Genomic DNA, 22329 nt, shown 5'->3' with positions numbered 1-22329 from the left:
GGTCAAATGCCTATGCACAGGAATTTTCTCAGCTCATGGTTAGCCCTTGCTTGGAATTAGACACAGGTCCAGGGAATTCAAGGGAGATTGGACAGTTCGCAGGTGGCTACATAGGGATTCTAGGCTGCTAGCTCTCTTGACTGCCCCCCCGTTTCTGCGACTCCTCCTGCAGTTTTGTTTTTCATATTGGTTACTAGCTTGATACCTGTGCTTCGCTACGAAACTTTGCTATGTGGTCAAGCTTAGATTTTGGGGAGGAAAATAAGGGGGAAAAACTCTGCCTTTTCCACCAGCATCCATCAGTATTCCTCTGGCTAGCGTCCCATGAGTGTGTGAGAGAGTTGAGGGCTGTTTGGAAAGTGAAACAGTATTTGCTGTGTGAGCAAGGAGACAGCAAGGAGCCCGGGCGTGGCTTAGCTCAACTGTTCTGTACTAAAGCTGCTTGGTGCTGCTGTGAAAGTAAAACTGAAACTCCTCTCCTCTGCTCGTGTTTTGCATTTGGAAGATGTTTCTTTTCAGGTGGGGAGGGGGAGTAGAACTCCTTAGCATCAGAGCGTGTTTAATAATATAGGAAATACTCTAAATGCTCTGGATGGTCATTTCAAAAAATCCTTTCTTAGTGAGCACCTAGAAGCCAAGAGGAACATACGTGCCAAATCTCAAGTGTGTAGGCTTTACTGTTCTGGAGATTTTGTGATGATGCGTGAGGGGTATGTTGCTTTTTTATATATATATAGATATTATTATAATATTAGTATTGTATTGTATTGTATTGTATTGTATTGTATTGTATTGTATTGCATTGCATTGCATTGCATTGCATTGCAATGTAACGTAACGTAACATCATCAATTCTAAATCAACCTTGGATTCCCAGAGATAATCAATCAACTTTTCTAAGAGATATTGGAAATCCTCTTACCTTTTTCTTCCACCCTCCGGCAGGTGCCCGTCGTGTAGCTCTGGCAGGTGTTTTTTTCTCTGGAGTGAAGTCCTACGTTAGGAGACACGGAATTGACATTGAAGCCCCCTCAGTTCCAAAATATTCCCACCACCCCGTCCCCAACATGAAGGACGGGCGGAGGACAATGAAGTTCTCTCTTTCGAACATATAATAAGTAGTCTGTGAGTTATGACTGCGAGGGGGCCAGAATTTTTTTGCTGCTAAGAAGGTGGTGGTTAGGTGAGCTGCACCCGTATCTTCTATCTACAATTCCTCTCTCCCTCCCCAACTCTGCGTGCAGGTGGTTAGAATGCAGCATTGGAGGCTGACTCTGCCCACTGCCAGCAGTTCAATCCTGACCGGCTCAAGGTGGACTCAGCCTTCCGTCCTTCCGAGGTGGATAAAATGAGGACCCAGATTGTTGGTGGGCAAGAGGCTGACTCCGCAAACCGCTTAGAGAGGGCCGCCAAGCGCTATACAGCGGTATGTAAGTGCCTTAAGGGCTATTGCTACGGCTCCACCCTCACTAAAATAACTCCGCAGGTCAGACGTAAATACCTTCTACCCACACAAACCCGACCTGGTCACTGTATTTCTCCGATTCAGAAGAGCTTTCCGAGTTTTCCTCCTCCGTAGCAGACGGGCTGGCTTGCTCAAGGTCACTTGAAGATTTCCTGGGTCGTTTCGCGACCGGCATCTAGAACAGGAGAGGGGGGAATAAAATCAGACGGGGCATCAGAGACGGCCTAAGGCAGGGGTCCCCAACCACCGGTCCGCAGACCGGTGCCGGTCCGTGGAACAAGTCCTACCGGGCCGCTGGTTTGCTGGGCGCCTAACTTTTTGATGAAAAAGTGCTCCGGTGAGCTTTTCCGGTAGAAAGCTCACCGGAAGCACTTTTTCATCAAAAAGATGGCGGCGCCCAGCTAATGCCGGTACCGGGCCGCGCCATAAAAAAGGTTGGGGATACCGGGCCGCAGCATAAGAAAGGTTGGGGATCACTGGCCTAAGGGATGCATTTCCTTTATTTATTAGATAACCTTGATTGTCACTTTTTTTTTCTGTGAACACACTGGCCGCACATGAAAGAACGGTACGGTGGCCTCGAGCCGACGCCTTCACCTCAACAATTAGGAGGCTGTGATTTTGATCCTTAGGTAGAGGCGGATATCTCTCTTTCCGGGCACAAGGAGAATTTATCTGCTGAACAAAACTCTGCATTGGCGACAGGAAAGGCATCTGGCCAGTAAGAACTTTGCCACCTCCATTCAGTTGGCCAGACTCCGCCCCGCAAAGAAATTATGGGGTGGTTAAAAGAGGATGATGATGACTGGCCCGTATTAAAAAATGAAATTCTGAGAGTTGCTCTCAAAATACACACACACACACAAATACAGGTAATCCTCAACTTACAACAGTTCATTTTAGTCACCAGTCGAAGTTACGACGACACCAAAAAAAGCGACTTATGACCGTTTTTCACACTTATGACCATTGCAGCATCCCCGTGATTTACACATTTGGATGCTTAAAACAACTGACTCATATTCACGACGGTTTTGGAGTCCTGGGGTCACGTGATCCCTTTTTGCAACCTTCTGATCAGGAAAATCAAGGGGGAAACCAGATTAATGACCGTGTTAGTAACTTAAAAGCTGCAGTGATTCACTTAACGGCCGAGGTCAGAAAATGGGGGCAAAACTCACTTCACAAATTTCTCTCTCAGCATAAATTTTCCTAAGATAAAATAGCACAAACGTAAAATAACATAAACGTTGGGCTCAATTGTGTTCGTACCAGCTGGGCCTTCTACTCTGAGCAGAGCCCGAGACAGAAAGGCCAATTATTTGGCTATATTGGGTAGTCCTCAACTTACGACTGCAATGGAGCGCAAAATTTCCATGGCTAAGCCAGAGAGACGTTAAGTGAGTTTTGCCCCGCTGTATGACCTTTCTGCCACAGAATCCCTGCCGTTGTTAAAGTGAGCAACACGGTTGGTTAAGGGAACCTGGTGTCAGGTTTCCAAGCAATGAAATCCACTTTAAAAAAAAGAAAAGAGCAAAGTCCGCCTTCCAAAACTATTTCTTTTATTTCGGAAAGCATCAAACTGGCAAAGTCTGCGGTAGTTCCGGATCTGACACCACCCGGAATTACCCCACATAACCTTGGAAGTTAGAAACAGCCCCCCAAAAGTCACGTTCCCCAATAGAAGGAAATCAACGTTTGCCTGGCGTCATCAACCTCCACCTCCAGGTCTCAGTAGGGTCAGCGTTTGTTCCCACGGGAAGAAGAACCCACCTAGCCTAAACAACTGTATCTCTGCTCCTCCCACTGTAGGAATGCGGCAAGCCCAAAACCCTTCTCCCCCCCCCCCACCATAACCAGCACAGAGAAAGAAAGAAAAGGAATATATAAAAAGGCTAAATAAAATGGCTACCCATATGTCCATTTTGGGCGCGACACCTGGCTTCCCCGTAGACTTTGCTTGTCGGAAAGTCTCAAAAGCGGATCTCACGTGGCCTCAGGACACTGCGACCGTCCTAAAGGCGAGTCGGTTGCCAAGCGTCCGAATTTCAATCCCGTGACCGTGGGGAGGTGGCAACGGTCGTAAGTGTGAGAAACGGCCCTCAGACGCTTCCCCCGGTGGCGCTAGAACTTGAACAGCCGCTAAACGAACAGTCGTTAAGTCGAGGTCTACCTGCATACGCCAGTCAAATCAGGATGGATTCTGCGTGGCGTACTTACTTTGCGTGGAGGAACCAGCTGGAGGCGAAGTGCGTCAGAAAGGCATAATTAAAATCCTCCCCCTGGGGACGGTCCCAAACAAATATTCCCACCACGGGAGGATAAAAAAAAAAAAAGGCATTGCAAAGCCCCAAAGCCAAGAGGCTGGGTGTTTTAGAAAACCCAGGGACCATGGGGCTGAGCCAATCTCCAGGGGAAGGTATTCCAGAAAAGGCCATTCGGCAACCGGGGAGGCCTCACTTGGGCCTGGAGACGAGGAGGCTTCCGTGGGTCAAAGAAATCTCATTTTTCCAAATGTTAACAGATGAGCAAAATCCTCTGGGAGGAGGAATTCCCCGCAAAGGCCCAGGAGGTGAACCGAACAGGGCATTCGAGGTGATAAACCGGCATCTCGAATTGCACCCAGGGGCAAACTGTGTGGTTCTCCAAGCAGCAGAATTAAGCAGCTTTAAACTTCTTCTTCCTTCTTCTTTAAATGACCCCAATAGTCTGGGCAATTGAATGGAGCTGAGTGTTTACTGGCCGGATGCCCTACCTGTCACCAATGCGGAGTTTTGTTCGGCAGATATATTCTCATTGTGCCCAGAGAGAGAGAAATATCTGCCTCTACCTAGGATTGAACTCACAGCCTCCCGATTGGCTCCCACTCTAGGCCACTGCGCCACTCAAGCAAGCTTTAAACTTGATGGTAAAAAATTACTATTGTTGTAACAGAATTGTTCAACTCTGGAGTATCCTTACCAGGTTTTCAGTGGTCTCAACTACTAACTTCCATGGTTTTCATTCTAATTTCACTTTTCTGGGCCTCACCCCCATATTTAAGGGGGGGAGGGGGTGCGTACGTAACAGAGGTGATATTCAGCAGGTTCTGATTGGTTCTGGAGAACTGCTGGTGTAAATTTGGAGCAGTTGGGAGAACCGGCCAATCCCACCTCTGACTGGCCCCGCCCCCATCTCTTCTCTGCCTCCCATTGAGTCCCAGCTGATCGGCTGGGTCTCCTTTGGTTGCCCTGCCCAGGAGAACGGAGCTGGAAAGCAGGTTAGTAAGGTGGGGAGGGAAGGGGGATTTTGCAGTAATAACCTTCCTCTGCCGTGCCCACCAAGCAAAAGCCACGCACACAGAACCGGCAGTAAAAAAATAAAATAAAATTGAATCCTACCACTGGTGCGTAAGTGCATTAATGTGCCTATGTCACTCAACCCAATAGAGCGCAACCAACACAAGCCCTAAATAGAATTACACACTGCCCAACATCTAGAATAACTCAGAAACCACAAATAGACTACCACGATCAAGCGGAATTGGCCTAGCACGCTAGCCGACATCCCAGGCAGACCAAAAGATCCAGCAACCCCAGAATTTTTATTTTTTTTTAAAAAAGGAGTCACCTACAACAATGTTAAGGATTGCAACGGTCACTCTGTAGGACAAGCAAGCAGAAGGCATCTGTGAACACCAACGGGCGGTCAGAAGGCAGGACAAACCTTTTCATTTTACAATCGATAACACAGATTTAACCATAATTTTGATTGGAAAATGTGACTATCTAAGACAGGGGTGTCCAACCTTGGCAACTTTAAGACTTGTGGACTTCAACTCCCAGATTCCTCAGCCAGCAAAGCTGGCTGAGGAATTCTGGGAGTTGAAGTCCACAAGTCTTAAAGTTGCCAAGGTTGGACACCCTGATCTAAGACCAGGCCAAGTCCCCAAAAACGCCAGGGGGATTTCTACAGGCCTCGCACTCTGACGAATCAGCCATCAACGGACACGTAGACGTTAACGTCTATAGACTACGCAAGAGAGACAATCGACCAGCCAAAAAGCACATAAAAAGACTCCAGCATTTCTCCACCAGTAATTGGCATGCAGATCAGCAGAGATTTAACTCCTCGCATCCCGGACATAAACGGTTTCAACTCCTCCTCTCAAAATGATGCTGGAGAGCTGGGGTCGCCAACCTTTTGGACCTCAGGGACCACCAAACTCACCATTTTAAATCTCGTGGACCAGGATTGTGGGATTTTCCTGGGAAAATCCCCCAAAAAGTCTGCAGGAAAATTCCCCGCCCCGTTTTCCTACTGATCGATCTTTATTTGGGATCGCAGAATACCGTCTCCAGCTCTGTTCTCAGGGAGAGAGAGAGACTTTTGGCTTCATGCAAGGAAAACAGCAGAAGCAGCAGAAGTCTCTCTTTCTCTCCTCCAAACTCCGCCAGAAATGAATCTTTGTGAGACTTGTCGTACCGGCGCAGCCTCTTGGAGCAGGAGGCCTTGCAGGGTCCGAAAGACTCATTTCTGGTGGAGTTTGGGGGAGAGGAAGAAAAACTTTGGCTGCTTTCCTTGCGTGCAGCCAAAAGTAGAAGAAGAAAGTAGTGGAAAAAAGCAGCCCGGTGGCCAGGCCAGGTGTGTGGGGTGAGTGGGGCAAGTTCCCCCACTCCACCTTTTCCCCCCTCCCCTCACTACCTTGTGCTGCTCGCAATGCAAGCCTTGTGTTCCCGCGCAGCCTGGATTAATTGCTTTGGGGAGAACATTTCTCTGCGGACCACCAAAATTTTCTCACTGACCACCAGTGGTCCCCAGCCCACTGGTTGGCAACCACTGCTGTAGAACCCTGCACACCAGAACAACTAGACACAAGGACAGTTTTTTTTTTCTCAAATGCCATCACTCTGCTAAACAAATAATTCCCTCAACACTATCCAACTATTTACAAAATCTGCATTACTATTAATCTTTTCATCGCTCCTTATCACCCATCCCCTCCCACTTGTGACTGGATGACTGTAACTTTGTCGCTTGTATCCTTACAATCTATATTGACTGTTTCCTAGTATGATTTGATGGCTTATTGTACCCTATGACTGTTATTAAGTGTTGTACCTGATGATTCTTGACTCTTGATGAATGTACCTTTTCTTTTATGTACACTGAGAGCATTTGCACCAAGACAAATTCCTTGGGTGTCCAATCACATTTGGCCAATAAAAAATTCTATTCTACTCTAACTTACAGTCAAGTTACATCAACTTACATCAAGAAACTGCCAAAGAGCCATCAATAAACAGCCCAACCAAAGAACATCCAAGACTGTCCCAACCCACAGAGGCAGGCAAGATGCCAGAATATAAACTGAGAGAAAACAGCACTCCTTACTAGTACTGATGATGTTACCCAGTTGGGTCTTGAAACGTCTGCAAGGATACAAGAAAGCTCAGACAGCACCAAGGACCCCTCCTGTCAACCCTGAGCTACCAATATTCTCCTTTAACACTTTTTTTTCCCATCTTGCTCATTTGAAATGGTCATTTTTGCTTGACAAAACAAAGCAAATGAACAGTAAGAATTACATGGGTGAACCAACTGGCACCCATAACTGCCTAATACCGACCTCCTGGACCAACTGAAGCTTCCAGCTAGGGCCGTCCCATGGACAGCAGTCTATCCAAGAGATGACCAAGGAGGGACAGCAAGCAAGATGCCTGCTTCCGGGGTGGAGATGAGCAAAGGCCTAATACAAGTCCAGCCCCCGACAAAAAAAAATTATGAATTCATTTTCATACTCATTGGGGAAGCATGGCCCCTCCCTTTAGAATTCAAAACGGACCTTCTCTGAATTTGGAAGGTTTTAAATACACCGAGCTGCAAGTTAGTCCTCAACTTACGACCGCAATTGGCATCGCTAAGCGATGTGAAGTGAGTCGCTCGCAATTTGACGGCCTTTTTCGTTGTGGTTGTTCAAGCGAATCGCACGGTTTGGAAACAAAACCCCCGTTTCCTCCCACTGACTTTAAGCTTTTTCTTCGAAGGTGGCTGGGAAAAGTTGCAAAGAGCGATCGTGTGACCTCAGGATGTTACAATGGTTTACAAGTCCACGAGGGATGCCGGATTTTGATCCCGTGACCGCGGGATACACCGCGACGGTCGTCAAGTGTGAGGCTGTAAATCGCTTTTTTTTTTTCCAGCGCCGTTTCCAATGGTCGTAAGCCGAGGACTACCAGCTCTTTGTTCATCCCCATCCAGACCGTACTAGCTCCCAAGTTCTCAACCCCAACTCAGGTTTGGCCTGGGGTCAAGATGTAAAAAAAACCATCAATGGTGCTGATGCTCCCAATCGGCACCATCGGGAAAATGGCTCACTTTCGCGGCTAACGATTTCCTTTTCACGCTGCTGTGATCGCTTCCTTTGTCCGACTCTTCGCTCTCCGCCTTCTCCACCGTCATCCCTGCTCCACCGGCACCTGCGGTTGGGGTCGGGCCTTCCTCTCCAGGGACGTCGCTTCCTCCTCCGCCCCCTCCGACGGGGTCGATGTCTCCAACTTCGCTGTCGGAGGAGCTCGGTGGCTATAAGGGTAAGGGAGGAGAGAAAGGGACAAAAAGGAGAGTTAGTGACCGGAAAAGTAGCAACGGGAGGCTTCTGGACATCTCAAAGGAGGAATTCAGAGTCCAGATCCTGGCAAAGGAGAAGTAGATTCATGACAGCAGCTGGAAGTGTTGTGGAATGTTTTTCACACCTGGCAAGTTCAAAGTGTGTGGGACATCTACTCCTAGAATTCCTCAACCAGCATGTGTGACCTTCAACTCCCGGAATTCCTTGGCTAGGAAGTTCCCTTCAACTCCCAGAATTCTGTACCTGGGATGTTTGGACTTCAACTCCCAGAATTCCCTGAGGAAGTTCCCTTCAACTCCCAGAATTCCCTGGCTAGGAAGTTCCCTTCAACTCCCAGAATTCCCTGGCTAGGAAGTTCCCTTCAACTCCCAGAATTCCTTGGCTAGGAAGTTCCCTTCAACTCCCAGAATTCTGTACCTGGGATGTTTGGACTTCAACTCCCAGAGTTCCTGGCTAGGAAGTTCCTTCAACTCCCAGAATTCCCTGGCTAGGAAGTTCCTTCAACTCCCAGAATTCTGTACCTGGGATGTTTGGACTTCAACTCCCAGAATTCCCTGGCTAGGAAGTTCCTTCAACTCCCAGAATTCCTTGGCTAGGAAGTTCCTTCAACTCCCAGAATTCTGTACCTGGGATGTTTGGACTTCAACTCCCAGAATTCCTTGGCTAGGAAGTTCCTTCAACTCCCAGAATTCCTTGGCTAGGAAGTTCCCTTCAACTCCCAGAATTCTGTACCTGGGATGTTTGGACTTCAACTCCCAGAATTCCCTGGCTAGGAAGTTCCCTTCAACTCCCAGAATTCTGTACCTGGGATGTTTGGACTTCAACTCCCAGAATTCCCTGGCTAGGAAGTTCCCTTCAACTCCCAGAATTCCTTGGCTAGGAAGTTCCCTTCAACTCCCAGAATTCTGTACCTGGGATGTTTGGACTTCAACTCCCAGAATTCCCTGGCTAGGAAGTTCCCTTCAACTCCCAGAATTCCCTGGCTAGGAAGTTCCTTCAACTCCCAGAATTCTGTACCTGGGATGTTTGGACTTCAACTCCCAGAATTCCCTGGCTAGGAAGTTCCCTTCAACTCCCAGAATTCTGTTTGGACTTCAACTCCCAGAATTCCCCAGCCAGAATGTCCCACAGTCCAGCCCTTTGCTATACAGACCCTGCTGCAAAAACAGGCCACCTGAGGTCAAAACGGAGGGGCCTCAAAACGCATCACGTCCGACTCACCGGAGGCGCACTGTAGCTGGCGTGAGGGTTGTTCTGGATTTCCCACAATCCTTCATTGAAGCCTTTCCGTTTGTTGGGCTTCCCGTATTTGTCCTTGTACTTCTCATAAGGGAAGAGGTCCTTGGGGCCCAAAAACGCCCTGCGGGATATGCACAAGAGCAAAGAAGAAACGGAAGGGTTTGGAGAGAAAGGGACGGTATATCCCACACGGCTTAGGCCGCCGACGCACCCAACAGAACCTCCCAAAGTTGGCAAACTTACGTCTCGTGGGTTCCGAAAAAGAATATAGGGTACTTGTTGGGGGGAGGCTTCACGGCCCCATCAATGATGTCGTCAATCTGGAAAGAAGAGAGAGAGAAAAAGTCAATAACAATTGGAGGGGGGAAATGAAAGACCGGCCGAAATTCAAGCAGGAACCAGCCCAGCATCATGGCTAATGGTGTCACACAAGAATCACACCGGTTCTGTATCTGCATGAGAGCTGAAACGGGAAATGGACACTATGCAGGTAAGTCCTTGCTTCACAACCATAATTGGGACCGGAAACTCTGATGACCTTCTCAGCTGGCTTCTGACCACACTTGGAATACTGCATCCAGTTACGGTCGCCATCATATAAAAGAGATGTTGAGACAGAAAGACAATGAGATGTCCCGGGGCATGACACAAAAATAACCAAGTCACAAAAATGGGGGGAAAAAAGTCCCTTTAATGCCTCCAACTTGGCCCCAATGTCCAATTCTCCTCAGCAGGAGATCAAACTCTTAAAGAAAACAGTTTACGGAGGGAGCAAATGCAGTCCGAACCCAAAGTAAAGATAATTAGAAATAAAAAACCCAACACACCACACTGAAGGAATTACTACGGCAGGCAAGGGTGATTAATTGCAGACTTCTACCAGATAACGCAGCAACCACAGTTGGGAGGAAGCCAAAACACAGATAAGCTCTGACAAGAATGCACGCTTTCTTTTTTTGATATCGTATTTATAAAATGTTTTTAGGATAGATTTGGTAGGATTATATGAATTGTTATAAAATAAATTAAGTAAACTGTAGTTATCTCGCAAAGTATGAATGAATAAAATTATAGTCAAGTGATTGTTAATAGTGATACTAGGGTACTTAATCTTTGATTGATAATATGAGTTATTATGCAATGTAACTGTAATTGAGACTACGAAATGGATGCACAAAAAATTGGTAAACCAACCGACACACTGCTTGTATATTTATGAAAGAAAGCTGGATGTTTTTATGTTTTGTTTGTTTTTGTCTTTAAAAACCAATAAAATTGTTTTCCAAAAAAAAAAAAAGAATGCACACTTTGCTTCCTCCAGCACTTTTGCCATGCAGTTTGTCCTTTTAACCAGCCCTCCCAGCTGCAGCCCATGAAGGGGATCAGGGCCCCTTCCTCCCCCCGTAGGCCACGCCACTCACGTTGCTCCCTTCTCCGTTCCTCCCTGCATGCCCTAGGATGAAGAGGGGGTGGGCCTGGGTCTTCCTCTGAATGCCCAGCCGGCCTGTGCCCTTCCCCAGTTTCTTCCACAGCCACCAGAGCCACACTCCCATTCCCTGTCCGCTGTTCCATCTCTCCCTTGGAGTCAGATTCCAACAGGGGCACGATAGATAAGATAAATTCCTGTTAAAATAGGGTGCCCAGAACTGAGCAAAGAATTTGGTCTTCAAACAGGAGTCCCAACCTTTGGGCTGCAGGCGACTACCTGTCTGCGACCTAGTCACAACTGGGCTGCACCAATGGGGCAACTGGTGTGCGCACAGTCCCATTCGCACAAGCGTCGTGAGCACTCTTGGCCGCACTCGTGCAACGGGTGCTCGCACACGTGCCTGCCCCTCCCACACAACCAACTCCTCTTACCCCTCCCCCCCCACTCTGGGCCGCCAACCCGGAAAAGTTGGGGAACTCTGCCTTAGAAATAAACCTTCTTTGGGATGAGTCACGTCTGACCGCGGTTCCTGTATCCAGTTATACAAACAGAACCTACAATTCTCCAAGACTGGAATCGCTAACGCCAAAATGGGTTTCTGTTAGGGATATACACCCTAGCAGAATGTGCACGGCAGTCAGGCAGGCAGGCAAATATGTGAGACAAACGTTTTTGTAGCTTACACTCAGTAAAACAGATACACTGTGCTAGTTAAATAGTTTATTCCAGTAATAGTTTTTAGCATAGTCAAACAGTCCATATATCATACACTAGTTCAGTCCGTCCGGGGATTAATCAGTTGCAAAGTCCAGTGTCAAAAAAGAGGTCATTAAACTTACAAATATCAGTCTAGTAATATATCTCTTCGTAGTAGAGATATGAAGAAGTCAAACCTCTTTTCTTCCTTCAGCAACAGCAAAGAACACGCAGTTATCAAACCATCATCGTCAGCAAGCAATCCAGTAAACCAGCAATCAATCAAGTTCTCTTGCTCCCTCTTATGGCGATTTACAGCCGCACCCAAAATTACATGCTTTGCAGTTAAAGGGACACACACTTAAACTCACTATCATAGTCTATATATATTATTTTACCCAAACTACGTTAGGTAACCTATGTTATTCCTAACAGTTTCTTTACAGGATGCACGGATTAAGAGCAGCCTTGCCAGGGCAGGAATACAAAGGAATAATTCCATAGCTCCCGTTGCACTGTTTAGTTTATGCAAGTGAATGATCAAATGTAGGAACGAGCAGGGGTGAGATTCAGCGGGTTTGGACCGGTTTGGATGAACCAGATGTTCAATTTGTATCTGGTTCGCCGAATTGGTAGTTGAGCCGACTGGCTGGCCCCGCCCACCCTGCCCCTCCCCTCCCAGGCGTCTCCATGCAGCCTATTTGGGATGCAGGTAAGCGCAGTCTGGAGGGAGGCTCCGGGAGGGCAGAAAATGGGCCTTCTGGAAGTTTCCGAAGTGCAGAAACAGGCCTGTTTCCGGCTTTCGGAGAGCCTCCGGCGCTTGGGGGAGGCCGTTTTGGTCCTCCCAGAGGCCCGAGGGAAGCCTCCGGACTCTGGGGAAGATGAAAAACGGCCCCTCCTGGAAGTTCTGGTAGGCCACGCCCACCATGGCCACGCCCACCCAGCAACCAGGCAGAGAACTGGTGGCTGGGATTTGTGAATCCCCTCCCCGGGGGGAAACGGGGCCACCTTTCCCAATTCCCTGAGAAAACAGCAACTGCGGATACCATATAACTCAGGAGTCCCCGAACTTGGCAACTTTTAAGACTTGTGGACTTCAACTCCCAGAATTCTCCAGCCAGGAAAATTCTGGGAGTTGGAAGTCCACAAGTCTTCAAGTTGCCAAGTTTGGAGATCTCGGCCATAACTGCGTGCCAATTTCCAAGGCAATTTAAAAGCAAGCGTGCAAAGTTTGCAAGAATGGCACTTAGACTCGATGGAGGAGAAAGGTCTTCTCCAAGCCTAACGACAGGCAGTCCTCAACTTACGACCGCAATCGGGACCAGAATCTTGGTTGCTAAGCAAAGCAGCCATTCAGTGAGTTGCGCCTGACTGTAGGACCATTTTGGGGGTCATGGTTGTTCAATGAATCCCTTAAGTGAGCAACGCGGTTGTAAAGTGAATCTGGCCTTCCCCCATTGACCCTGCTTGCCAGAAGGTTGCAAAATGGATCCCCACGTGGCCCAGGGACGCTGCAACCATCATAGGAGTCACTTGCTAAGTGGCTCTTGATCATGTGACCACAGGAATGCTACAATGGCCGTTAAGTGTGAAAATCTGTCCCTTTTTTTTCCCTCCTTGGTTCCAGGTTGCTTCTCTCTCCTTGAGGTGTTTTCATCCGTTGCTTCTTGTCCTGCCCTCAGGGGCTTTGGAGAATAGATTGACCCCTTCCTCTTCTTTTGGGGCAGCCCCTCAAGGAACATGCGCCCGCCCCGCCCCGCGGCAATGTAAATTTAGCCTGCAAACAGAGCGGCAGATACCCAACGATCGGCTGGGGCTGGTGGGAGGCATGCGCGGCGGCTGTGTTCCGGGGCAACGGCTTGCATGCTGGCAGAATAGGTTCGCCATCACGGGCATAGGTGGTACCTGGCTCAATAGTGTTGTAGTCACTGTGAGAGGGAACTTGGGAGTCCTAGTGGAAAATCATTTAAATATGAGCCAGCCGTGTGCAGCAGCTGTTCCGACCAAGGCTTCCTCGGACAGTAACAAGCGCACGCTGTTCCCAAGATCCTTTCGGTTTGTATTTCAGTGGCTGTGAATTCTATGTGTTCACAGCCCGTAATGAGTCCCAAACAAGTTTGTGAAGAGTCCAACAGAAGTCTGCCACAGTCCTTCGGGATAAGGCTGATCAGCACCCACCTTTATCTCCCTGAATGGTTCAATTGCCGATTAGCTGTACACAAGGCCATATGGAGCACAAGTCAACACGGAGCTTCAGACTTTAAAGCGACCGAATGAAGAAAGTTGCTTCCTGCAAAGGCTCCTGTCCCTTTGCTCCTCCTTTATGTCTTATGGGAGGGGCCAATATGGAGCAGAAGTCAACACGGAGCTTCAGACTTTAAAGCGACCCGAATGAAGAAAGTTGCTTCCTGCAAAGGCTCCTGTCCCTTTGCTCCTCCTTTATGTCTTATGGGAGGGGCCAATATGGAGCAGAAGTCAACACGGAGCTTCAGACTTTAAACCGACCCGAATGAAGAAAGTTGCTTCCTGCAAAGGCTCCTGTCCCTTTGCTCCTCCTTTATGTCTTATGGGAGAGGCCAATCACCTCCCAGCCTTAATCCCGAGTTGCCCCTTTTGTCTCAACTGTTCTTGCCTTCTGGCAGCTCTGCGCAAGCGCGCACTGGGAACAGGCTCCCCTTGTTCCTCTGCCTCGCTGCTGCCAGACTCCGGAGGCTCCGGAGTCGGCACATACGTTTCCAATGGCCCTGGGCCTCATCCCTGTGTCGGACGCAGATCCCTCATCTGAGTCCTCCCTAGACTCTAGGACTGGCCCATGCTCCTCCCCGCTGTCCAACTCCGCTGCCCGCTCCGCAGCGGACTAAAACAGCAGCTTCCGAAAAAGCCAACGCAATCCTAGGCTGCATCAACAGAGGGATAGAATCAAGATCACGAGAAGTGTTAATATCACTTTATAAGGCCTTGGTTAGGCCACACTTGGAATTCTGCATCTGGTTTTGGTCTCCACAATGTCAAAAAAAGATGTTGAGACTTTAGAAAGGGTACAGAGAAGAGCAACCAAGAGGATTAGAGGACTGGAGGCTAAAACATACAAAGAACGGTTGCTGGAATTGTGTCGATCTAGTTCAGGGTGTCCAACCTTGGCAACTTTAAGACTTGTGGACTTCAACTCCCAGAATTCCTCAGCCAGCATAGCTGGCTGAGGAATTCTGGGAGTTGAAGTCCACAAGTCTTAAAGTTGCCAAGGTTGGACACCCCTGAACTAGTTGAATGAAAAGAAGGATTAGGGGTGACATGATAGCCGTGTTTCAATATTTCAGGGGCTGCCACAAAGAAGAGGGGGTTAAACTATTCTTCAAAACACCTAAAAACAGGGGGAAAAAGCAATAGATGGACACTCGTCAGGGAGAAAAGCAACCTAGAACTAAGGAGGAATTTCCTGAGAGTTAGAACAATTAATCACTGGGAAAACTTGCCTCCAGAAGCTGTAAAATGCTCCAACGCCGGAAGTTTTTAAAAAGAGATTGGACGACCATTTGTCTGAAATGGGATGGGGTATCCCACTTGAGGAGGGGGTTGGACTAGAAGACCTCCAAGGTCTCTTCCAACTCTTGTCATTCCTCTGTCATTCACCCCAATCCTTCTTTTCTCATGCGTTGCTCTCAGTTTGGGTTGATCCGAAGTCGAAACGCTTCCAAAAATCTGACTCAGAATTCAAGAGTTGCCTGCCTTAAAACTGAACTGGATTTTTTATTGTCATTGTACGGATATACACAGTGTACGTACAACGAAATTCACATAAGACCCAGAGACCAGACTCAACATGCACACACACACACATGATAAATCCCAAAAAAATGCCTCCCTACCCGCCCAAATTCCCCGCCTCCTAAAAACACAAAAAAGCTGGAAAAGTTTCAAATTTGAAGACGGGGACATTGCCCAAAACGTGCATGGCTGGTGCTTCAGAAATCACTCCCGATTTTTGACTGAAGGGAAAAGGTCCCCATCCTGCGTTCACCCATCAGACAGGGCTGTCCCAAAAAACAACAACTCAAGATCGTCAAGTCGTAACTGACAAATGGGGCCTGTAGTTTAAAAAACCCTCCCAACATAGCAACGCCAGAGTTCTGGATTTTAAGGGAAGTCAGAATTGAACAAAGCCTAATAAATATTCTGAACTAGCTGGATACCCGTGCTTCGCTATGAAACTATCTGATCGGCCAGTTTTTTGGGAGGAAAATAAGGGGGAATTCTGCCTCTGCCTACCAGCATCCATCGGTATTCATCTCGCTAGCCTCCTGTCAGTGTGTGAGAGAGTTGAGGGCTGTTTGGAAAGTGAACAGTATTTGCTGTGCGAGCAAGGAGACAGCAAGGAGCCTGGGCGTGGCTTAGCTCAACTGTTCTGTACTAAAGCTGCTTGGTGCTGTGAAACTGAAACTGAACCTCCTCTCCTCTGCTCGTGTTTTGCATTTGGAACAAATGTTTTTTAGGTGGGGAGGGGGAGTAGAACTCCTTAGCATCGGAGCGTGTTAGTAACCATAATATAGGAAATACTCTAAATGTTCTTATGGTCCTTTCAAAAAATCCTTTCTTAGCGAGCACCTAGAAGCCAAGAGGAACAGACGTGCCAAATGTCAAGTTTGTAGGCTTTACAGTTCTGGAGATTTTGTAATGATGTGTGAATGGTATTTCGCTTTTCTATATTATATTATATTTATTATATTATATATTATATTATATTATATTATATTATATTATATTATATTATATTATATTATATTATATTATATTATATTGTATTAATTATTATATTATATTAATTATATTATATTATTATATTATATTATAATATTATTATATTATATTATATTATATTATATTATATTATATTATTATATTATATTATATTATTATATTATATTATATTATATTATTATATTATATTATATTATTATATTATATTATATTATATTATATTATATTATTATATTATATTATATTATATTATATTATAATATAATAATATAATATAATAATATAATATAATATAATATAATATATTATATATTATATTAATATATTATTATATTATATTATATTATATTATATTATATTATATTATATTATTATATTATATTATTATATTATATTATATTATATTATATTATATTATATTATATTATATTATATATATTTATTATATTATTATATTATATTATATTATATTATATTATTATATTATATTATATTATATTATATTATATTATATTATATTATATTATTATATTATATTATATTATATTATATTATATTATATTATATTATATTATATTATATTATATTATATTATATTATATTATATTATATTATATTATATTATATTATATTATATTATATTATATTATATTATATTATATTATATTATATTATATTATATTATTATAATTATATTATATAATAGAAGATTATAAAAAAAAAGAAAAACCCCTCAAAAGTGACCTTTTAAATAAATTCACAGCAATGATAATAAGGGACAAGCAGTTTGAAGTCTATTCAGGTAGTCCTTGTCTTACGACCAGAACTGAGCCCTAAATGTCTGTTGTGGAGAAATTGGTTGAGTTTTGCCTCATTGTACAGCCTTTCCTGCCACAATTATTCCGTGAATGGCTGAAGTTGTTAAGTCAGGCACACCGTCTTTAAGTGGATCTGGCTTCCCCCTTGACTTGTCAGTAGGTCGCAAAAGGAGATCCCGAGACCTTGGGGACACGGCAACGGTCCTAAGTATGAGCCAGTGGCCAAAAGCGTCTGAACTTTGATCCCACGTTACAAAGGTCATAACTATGAAACATTGTCGTCAGTCCCTTTTGTCAGGGTGGTTGTAACTTTGGTCAGGAAATGAACTGTTGTAAGTCGAGGACTGGCTGTACAGCCAAGTCCTTGGTCCTCTGTGAGCTTAGTGGTTTTCTGGCAGAAAACGTTTCATTATCCAACTAGGTTACATCATCCATGCCGCATATCACATTGTTAACCATCACGTTACCTGGTTTTGGATAATGAAACTTCTGCCAGAAGACAACCAAGCTCAGGGCCTCACTTCAGCTCTGAGATACACACATATTTTCCTTTATCGGAGTCTAATTTTGGGCAGCCTTAAACACCCCCAAAATAAATCCACAGCACAAAAAAAGAAGTTGATAGACACTCTGGACAGGTGGGAATTTCTAAGGAAGATTATCTGAAGTATACATTAAAAGGAGGTCCTGAAAAGGGGGAGGGAAGAAAAAGGGGGGGAGGAATATGCCATAACAAGTACTTAGTCAAGATCAGAATCCAGTATTTGAGGGGCTGCCACAAGAGAGGAGGGAAGGGGTCAAGCTATTTCCCAAGGCACCCGAAGGCCAGACAAGGAACAATGGATGGAAACTGATCCAGGAGAGAGATTCAACCTGGAAATAAGGAGAAACTTTCTGACAGGGAGAACCGTCCATCCGTGGAACAGAAGTTGCCCTCTGAAGTTGTGGGGGCTTTCAAGAAGAGACTGGACTGCCCTCTGTCAGAAATGGTGTAGGGTCTCCTGCTTGGGCGGGGGGTTGGACTAGATGACCTACCAGGTCCCTTCCAACTCTGTTAAAATCTGATTTCACAGATCTGTCAATCTGTGAAATCAGAATTGCTAAGAGCCCATTCCCAAAAAGAGCAATGCCAAGAGGAAGCCTGAACTGTGGGCTAATATCATGAAAGGGGAAAAAAAATCAGATTGAGCAGAAAGGTTTGTAAGGAGTGCTAAAAATATCAATGAATGAATGAATTCTTTATTGGTCAAGTCTGATTGGACACACAAGGAATTTGTCTTCGGTGCAAATGCTCTCAGTGTCCATAAAAGAAAAGAGACATTCATCAAGAGTCAAGAATCATAAGATACAACACTTAATAAAAGTTATAGCGTACAAAAAAGCAATCACATCATATTCATCAAGGCATTGCAAGGATATGGGTAGTCCTTGACTTACAACAGTTCATTTAGTGACTGTTACAATGGCAATGAGAAATGTGACTTATGACTGTTTTTTTAATAGTTACGGCCTTTGAAGCATTTCCCCGTGGATCATGCAATCAAAATTCAGATTCTTGGCAACTGGTTCCTATTTATGACCGTTACAATATCCTGGGATCATATTTATTTTTTTGCGACCTTCTGACAAGCAAAGTCAAATGGGGAAAACCAGATTCACTTAACAACCAGGTTTACTAACTCATCAGCTGCAGCGATTCGCTGAACAACGGTGGCGAGAAAGTTGGTTCAAATGGAGCAAAATTCATCTCTCACAAATTCCTCCCTTGACAGACAGAAGCGTTGGGCTCCATCGTGGTCGCAAGTCGAGGACTGGCACAGTGTTTCTCAACCTTGAGGGCACGAAGGTGGGTGGACTTCCAATTTCCAGAACTGAAACCCAGTTTCAATTCAAAACTCAAAGCTGGCTGGCCGGGGAATGAATTCTGGGAATTGTAAGTCTGCCCATCTTCAAGCCATCGGGTTTGAAAAACACTTGGCCCAGCACTTGAAACATCCCTGCAGAAAGTGGTGCCGGGTAGCTGGAGAAGAGCAAATAAAATAGAAGAGCAGAGTTGGAGGGGACCTTGGAGGTCTTCTAGTCCAACCCCGTTTAGGCATGAAACCCTACACCACTTCAGACAAATGGTTCTCCAACCTCTTTTTAAAAACTTCCAGTGTTGCGAGCATTCATAACTTCGTACTACTGATTGTTCTGACAGAAAATTTCTCCTTAGTTCTAAGTTGATTCTCTCCTTGATTAGTTTCCACCTGCTGCTTTTCTTGTCCTGCTTTCAGGGGCTTTGGAGGATAGCTTGACTCCCTCTTCTTTGGGGCAGCCCCTCAAATACTGGAAGACTGCTATCATGTCTCCCCTTGGTCCTTCTTTTCATTAAAGTAGACATACCCAGTTCCTGCAACCGTTCTTCATGTTTTAGCCTCCAGTCCCCTAATCCTCTTTGTTCTTCTCGGCACTCTTTCTAGAGTCTCAACATCTTTTTTTTTACAACGTGGTGACCAAAACTGAATGCAAATATTCCATGTGTGGCCTTTCCAAGGCCTTGCAAAGCGGTATCAACACTTCAGGTGATCTTGATCCTCTGTTGATGCAGCCTAGAACTGTGTTGGCTTTTTTGGCAGCTGCCACACACGGCTGGCTCATATTTAAATGGTTGTCCACTAGGACTGCAAGATCCCTCTCTGAGTTACTACTATGGAGCAAAGTACCACATATTGTCCTTATTTTCCAAAAAAAGGATGAAAGGGGGGGAAAAAACCCCCAGAACTAGCTGACAAAGATCCTCAAGGAGATTCCAGAGCAGAAATCCTAATCATGACTCCTCCAAGCCAGCCCAAATTTCTAAGAATTACTCTTTTTTCTCTCTCTCTCGCTACAGCAATAAAATTCACTTCCTTCAGATTCAGGGAAAGGCTGCAAAGTACATTTAGCCTGCAAACGGAGCATTTGACGGGGACGATTAGCAGACTAATGAATGGAGCGGATGGCTTGAAGTTAAGCCAGGAAGTAATCGTCAGGAAATGTGTGTTTTAAAGGATGCTCAACCAAACCAGAGAGGTAGCAAGCAGAGTCCACCCACAAAGGACAGGTTCTGGGTGCAGGAAAGAAAGAGCTGAATGTATGACAAGGTGTGTCAGATGAGTTTAATTTAAAATAGTAGTGATGGTATCCATCAATCGTTCAATTGATCAGTGGAACAATTTGCCTCCTGAAATTGTGGGCGCTTCAGGAGATTTTTTTAGATGTTTAGGAGATTGGACAACCATTGGGTCTGCTGCTTGACCAATGGGTTGGACTAGAAGACCTCCAAGATCCCATTCAACTGTTATTCTGTATTCTAAATACTAGCCTAAGGCTGTTCCCAATGCAACTTCTTATACAAACGTCAAAAGAACTTAAAACACTGTGGGATCGTTGGTGCTCTCTGGGCTTCGTGGTTTTCTTGCAGACGTTTCATTACCCAACTAGGTGACATCATCAGTGCTAGGAGGAGTGGGAATTTAAAATAAGCAAACTTAAAATAATAACCAGCCTATAGGGCCAAATTTATACCAAACTGGGGGTGCAAGAGGACAGATTTTTTTCCTAATGCTATTTCTTGCTCGATGCCTATCCCATCAAATGGCAAATATTTAAACTCAGAAAACTATAGTTATTTCAGGGACAGATATGCTAATTTATTTATTGCTTCCATTACTGTATTGATTATGTGGCTTCAGACTTTGAAGAGAGAAATGGGGCAGACACAGCGTGGATGTGCATTTGAACTCACACCTGTGAAAATCTCATGGAATGTGACAGCAGGGATAATTGTCAATAAAACCCAAGCACAAAATCTTGATTAGAAACAGGGAAATCCTTCCTACAGCTCAAGCGATGGCTAACAGAGGAGTCCAGCAGATAAAAACAAGATTATTATTTAAAAAAAAAATCATTTTGCAGCTTCCTTTCTTCAGCCAAAGAACAGAATAGCTAAGATGGCTTGTTGTCCTTCTTTGGCACAGAGGACACATTAAAACAGATAAACAGATTGCACATCCATTTGTCCAGAATCGTGCAGGGTCTCCTGCTTCAGCAGGGGTCAGCCTAGAAGACCTCCAAGGTCCCTTCAGATATAACTGCCAGGAGACCGACAGAGCTACAAGTTTCCCCAAGCCCTCAAGCCTAGCTCCTCTGGATTAAATCGTGGAGTAACGCAAGAGAAACTCAACAAGTCTTTGATAAGAAGACCATGGACTATGCTACCCATGGACACAGAGGCAGGTAACTCTTCCACACTCAAGTAGGAGGAGCCCTTGGGATTTTGTGAGGGTCAACATTGGCCTGATGCTTGGGCCAGGAGGAGCCTGCAGCTATTATTTAGTGTTGGACATCATGTATATTCTAAGAACAGAAAACAGAGTTTGGAAGGGACCTTAAGAGATCATCCATCCAACCACCTGCTCAGACAGGAAAACCCTGTACTATTTCAGACAAATGTTGTCCAGTCTCTTCTTAAAAATTTCCAGCGTTGGATCATTCACATCTTCTGAAAGCAAATTGCTCCACTGGTTAATTGTCCTCATTGTCAGGAAATTCCTCTTTAATTCTAGGTTGCTTCTCTCCTTGATTAGTTTCCATCCATCCATTCTTGTCCTGCCTTCAGTGCTTTGGAGAATAGCTTGACTCCCTCTTCTCTGGGGCAGCCCCTCAAATATTGGACCACGGCTATCATGTCTCCCCTAGGCCTTCTTTTCATTAAATGAGACATATGCTGACTGTATATACATACACATATATTTGTTTTCTGAGGTTCTCGCAGGTATTTGTATGTGGATCTTTGGTTATTCGGGTTTTCTCCCGCGTAAGATTGGAAGTATCTCTAGGCCACGTTTCAATGAAGTCTCATTTATCATCTTCAGGCTTGTGTCTTCGGCTCTGTGCTTCTCAGAGTAAGCACAGAGCTGAAGACACAAGCCTGAAGATGATGAATGAGACTTCATCGAAACGTTGCCTAGATAGATACTTCCAATCTTACGCGGGAGAAAACCTGAATAACCAAAGATCCCCATACACATATATTGTATGTATTTTGTGTGTGTGTGTGTCTATACAGTATACGATATAAAGTCTACCGTTCTAATCCTGGCTTTCTTACTGTACAGGTAAGTCAAGATGGCAAACATAAATACTCCATAAATATTTTTCCCCATAACAATCCCGTGAGGTACTGTACTGGGATGGCAGAGAGGAACTGATCCAAAGTCACCCAGCTGCTTTTGATGCCAAGATGGAACTAGAACTCACCATTTCCTGGTGACTGGTTCAAATCCCCCCAGTTGCT

The 22329-nt window shown here is 45.1% G+C and overlaps 1 protein-coding gene and 1 pseudogene across 2 annotated transcripts in view; one reads left to right on the top strand and one right to left on the bottom strand.

Annotated features, from left to right (window-relative positions):
* Positions 1-19358, top strand: part of LOC148133555 (phospholipase A2 inhibitor beta pseudogene) — a 237474-nt pseudogene extending 218116 nt beyond the window's left edge. The window contains exon 3 of the transcript XR_015746800.1: positions 19286-19358. The product of XR_015746800.1 is annotated as a phospholipase A2 inhibitor beta pseudogene, transcript variant X2 (transcript). The remainder of the gene's footprint in view (positions 1-19285) is intronic.
* HDGFL2 (HDGF like 2) overlaps positions 1-22329 on the bottom strand; it is a 47287-nt gene that overhangs the window by 23110 nt on the left and 1848 nt on the right. Inside the window, 5 exon segments of the mRNA XM_087951766.1 lie at positions 923-994; positions 1524-1640; positions 7823-8026; positions 9294-9432; positions 9555-9631. Coding sequence (XP_087807892.1) covers positions 923-994; positions 1524-1640; positions 7823-8026; positions 9294-9432; positions 9555-9631 — 609 coding nt within the window.

This window comes from Notechis scutatus, chromosome 1, assembly GCF_049901735.1.
Source record: "Notechis scutatus isolate UNSWTSFEM ecotype Mainland chromosome 1, rNotScu1.2, whole genome shotgun sequence".
In the NCBI taxonomy this organism is placed as follows: Eukaryota; Metazoa; Chordata; class Lepidosauria; order Squamata; family Elapidae; genus Notechis; species Notechis scutatus.
Note: the sequence above shows the minus strand (reverse complement) of the source record. Positions and strands in the feature narration are given on the sequence as shown.